This window comes from Miscanthus floridulus, chromosome 10, assembly GCF_019320115.1.
Source record: "Miscanthus floridulus cultivar M001 chromosome 10, ASM1932011v1, whole genome shotgun sequence".
Taxonomy (NCBI): domain Eukaryota; kingdom Viridiplantae; phylum Streptophyta; class Magnoliopsida; order Poales; family Poaceae; genus Miscanthus; species Miscanthus floridulus.
The window spans coordinates 13880121-13884417 of record NC_089589.1 but is presented as its reverse complement, the minus strand read 5'-3'; the positions used below and the strand labels follow the sequence as shown (position 1 = coordinate 13884417).

Genomic DNA, 4297 nt, shown 5'->3' with positions numbered 1-4297 from the left:
CCGCCATGCATGGCGTGGCACAGGCATTTGGCCGCGTCAGGGCAATAGGCGCGGCCAAAAGTGTTAGTTTAAAAAAAACGACAATGTTAGATTTAAAATTATATTAAAAAAGGGTTAAAATTAAAAAAAAATCTCAACAGAACCGGATCGGCCCCAACAGGTTCCCCGACGTGTAGGTCTTGGAGTGCTCATCATCAACCCCCCGTCACCGTTCTGTGATCTACATCAAAGCATCCATGGCCAACACCACCTCTGTTCTAATAGCTGAAGCAGCGGCTTTGGCATTAGCGGCTTCGGTGGTCTCTGGGTTGGACATACAAAGCCCTGTCTTCCTGACTGATAATCAGAAGCCAGTGACGTTCTTCAATGGAGACGATCAAGCCCTACACCCAGAGCTTCATCAGCGCCAGCTCCAATAACAACTCAAGGAGTCAAGGGTGTTTAAGATTTCACGAAACCTAAACACCACGGCACATGTTCTAGCAACTCAGGCTTGTCATTCGACGTCCTTGTATCCATTGAACACGCTGATCACTTGTATACCAATCAAAATCATGTATCCAGCTGCCCTCCAAGAGCGGCACTGAACTCTGTATCCTAGGAGTCCTTCTCCCTCATCGCAGCTCCGTGCTGCTAATACAATTATCCGTTATAGAAAAAAAAAGATAAAATAGTAAGCTGCTCAAGCTATTTGCACGGATGATGTTGCTAGTTTGTCCTAAACTAATAATTATAATACATTTTAGATTGTTTAATAACCCCATCGATAAATTGATCTATGTATATCCTTTAAACAACATCCTGTCCAAAATCACTTATTTAACTCGTAGCCAAAATTAATATAATTAGATTAATATGCTATGTGCTTTTATAGTAAAATATTGACTTTTTTTGTAAATCCAGTTCATCTTAAAATTAGTTGATTTATTTATTGAAAAATGAGATGTGCACTTGTTTTGAGGTTGTTTAGTTTCTCCCCAAAAGTTTACATCCTATCCAATCGAATATTTAGACACATGCATGGAGTATTAAATATAGACTAAAAAATAACTAATTGCACAGTTTGCGACTAATTTACGAGACGAATCTTTTAAATCTAATTAGTTCATGATTTGACAATGTGGTGCTATAGTAACACATGTGCTAATGATGGATTAATCATGCTTTATAAATTTGTCTCGAGGTTTACTGATGGATTCTGTAATTTGTTTTTTTATTAGTATATCCGAACACCCCATGCGACGTCCCCATATGACACCTGATGTGACACCCTAAAACTTTACGTCCTAAATTTAAACGAGGCCTAAATTGGAAGGAGAAACAAAGAACAAGAAAGAGAACGTACAAGTGCACACCCACGCTCTATTTATTTGATTTATAAGCCGTACTTTTTTAACCAACAAATAATATTTTTTTCTCACAACAAATCAGCACCTTCAGCGGCTTATCAGCCGAGCGAACAGCGGCACAACGATCACAGCTGACACTTGACAGCTTGTTCCACGAGAGAATAAAAAACGAAGAAGCGTACAACACAAGGTCGAGCGCTCAATCAACTCGAGGCCGCACTGACGAGCTCCGTGAGCTGCCGGACGAACTCGTCGGCGAACCTTCCCTGCACGCCGTCGTCCGTCAAGAAGTCGGCCCACTTCCTTGCGTCCCCTTCCCCTCCGTCCGCCACCGCCGCGGCGACCGCGTTGCGCACGTCCTGGCGCCAGAACCAGCCGTCCTCGTCGCGTCGCGCCACCTCGACGCCCACGCGGAGCTCGCGCGCGAACAGCGCCGCGTTGAGGTACTGATCGACCTTCATGGGCAGCAGCACGAGGCGGCAGCCGGCGACGAGACCCTCCACGACGGAGCTGAAGCCGGCGTGGGTGACGTAGCACCCCACGCTCCGGTGGTGCAGGATGTGCTGCTGCTGCACCCACCCGGTGTGCAGCAGTCCTCTCCCTGACATCCTCTCCGCTAACCCCGGCGGCGGGACGACCGCCGCGGCGCCATCCGGGGAGTTGAGCACGGCGAGGAACGGGCGGCCGGTGGCCTCGAGGCCCAGGAGGAGCTCCGTCGCCGCGGCGGGCGGCAGGAACGTCTCGCTGCCGAACGAGGCGAAGACGACGGCGCCGTCCGGGAACGCGGAGAGCCAGGTGGCCCAGCGCTCGTCCAACTCGTCCCGCGGCGGGTCCGGCACCAGCGGCCCTGCCACGAGCAAAGGCTTCCGGAGCTGGGCGGCGAGGTAGTTGATGTAGGCGCCCTCCATCTCGGCGCAGGTCTTGACCACGATGCCGTCGCAGGCCCGGGTGCTGGCCACCACGCGGTCGTAGGCGGAGGGCTGGCCGCCGAAGCTGGTGAACACATAGGTGAAGTCCGCGGCCTGGTACGCCGGTACGCCGACGGCGGCTAACGGGGAAGAGCCGGGAAAACCAGCGGGGGCGAACATGAGGTCGCGCGCCGACGGCCGCGCCCCCGCCCTGGCTCCGTCGGGGCAGCGCGCGGGGACGGCGAGGTATGCGTTCGCGACGGCGGAGAAGACGCTGAAGTGGAGCGACTTGACGCCTAGCGCCGTGGCGTCCTCACAGGCCCACGGGGTGACGAAGTCTAGCAGCACAGCGTCCGGGCGGAGCTCGGCCAGCAGCGCGGCCACCTGGGGCCGGGCGGCGTCCAGCGCGACCTTGAGCAGCTCGGCACCATCGGGCGAGAGGTCCGCCGTGCTGGCCGCGTCCTCGGGAAGCCCCGGCACGCGGGGCAGGCGCAGCGGCACGACGGCCACCCTACCGGCGGAGGAGGCCGAGGACAGCATGGCCTCGACGCGTGGGACGTTCCCGGCGGCCGTGAGGAACGTGACGCGAACGGAGGAGGAGGAGGCCAGCAGCCTCCGCGCCAGCTGCGCGAACGGGACGATGTGGCCGAAGGCGAGCCACGGGAGCATCACCACGTGCATGGGCGTGGCGTCGCGGTTGCCTCCTCCGTCGGCCGGCATGGTGGTGCAACTCCGATCCTGTTTATCAGTTTGTGGCGAAATTATATTTATGGGAAGCTGCTGTAGTGGTGTGGAGCCTATAAAAGGCTATATAATGCAGCGTAAGCGCGGCAAAATATTTATTTGAACGGGAGACGCGTGGAAGCACGTGGATAGCGATGTCACCTGATGGGGAGAGAACAGGTCACCCATACGATGGCCAAATAGGTCGTCCGGTCCGGCACGGCCCAGGCCTGAACAAGGCACGACCCGATGGGGGTCAGGTCGGCACAGCACATCTGACTCATCAGGCCGTGCCGTGCCCACCCATGAGCTGCACCAATGGCTCAAGGGACGGCCCTATAAGAGTTGAGTCGTGCCGGCCGGCCCGACGGCTTGGTTAGCCCACCGGGCCTGTGTCGGCCCATGGCCCTATACTGTTTATAACAAAGAGAAAAAATCGATTCTCATTTCACATAAGGATCAACTTACAAGCAAGCCTCACACACAGATAGAAGCAAATCAGTAGCCAAATCGAATCCAATCCAACAACGGATGCAACGCTACTACAACCTTTGCTCGTCGCCATGACCTCTGCGTGCTCGCGCGGGCCAAGAGGCGCTGCCATGGCTAAAGATGGCAACGGGCAATATCAGCGCGGATAGTGGCTTCGCACGCCTGCGCCCACGAGCAAAATCTTGTGCCCCGCACCCACGCCCGCCACCCGGCACGGGCAGCAACTTGTGCCCGTGCCCGCTATCCGCGGGCATGCCCACGTGCCCGCCAGATGGGGAAGACAATGGTGGCCTGCAGGGCGGAGATGGCGTCCAGCGCGGCTGGGATGGCGGTGTGGGGGGCGAAGATGGTGGCCTGTGGGGCGAGGACGGTGGCCTGCGGGGCGGAGACAACGGCCTGGGTCGGAACTTCGGAGCCTGGGCGGGGACTCGGTGCGGAGAGGCTGGCGTCCGTCGTTGAGCAGGGAGGTCAGCGGCCGGCATCGCCGCGTCGTGGAGCCGCGAGTTGCGGTCTGGGCTGCTGGTGGATTGCGAATTTGGTATGAGTGGAGTGAAACCCTAGAATCTGAGGTTATATACCTCTTCTGCAGTGGCCCCACATGTCAGTGTGGGTTTGGCGAGTTTGCGGGTGCGGGCATGCTATTTTCTTACCCGTCAACAATTACCTGTTGGACACAACTCTATGCCCACACCCGTGCTCGCGGGCACAGGTCCACGCCCGTATTCGCGCCCGCCGTGTTGAGTGCCCGCAGGTACGCGTGTTTTTTCTGTCCGTTGCCATCTTGTCGGTGTTTTGTTGTCAATCTTTTTTTAGCATGGTTATTAG

General features: G+C 56.1%; 1 protein-coding gene across 1 annotated transcript; it reads right to left on the bottom strand.

Annotated features, from left to right (window-relative positions):
* Nucleotides 1-1348: 1348 nt before the first annotated feature.
* LOC136487781 (anthocyanidin-3-O-glucoside rhamnosyltransferase-like) lies at nucleotides 1349-3244 on the bottom strand. The gene has a single exon (XM_066484895.1). The coding sequence runs from the start codon at nucleotides 2975-2977 to the stop codon at nucleotides 1553-1555; it is 1425 nt and encodes a 474-aa protein (XP_066340992.1). The 5' UTR covers nucleotides 2978-3244; the 3' UTR covers nucleotides 1349-1552.
* Nucleotides 3245-4297: the final 1053 nt, after the last annotated feature.

Bases quoted from the DNA above. Each gene is read 5' to 3' on its own strand.
- LOC136487781 (XM_066484895.1), bottom strand. From the start codon at position 2,977: ATGCCGGCCGACGGAGGAGGCAACCGCGACGCCACGCCCATGCACGTG.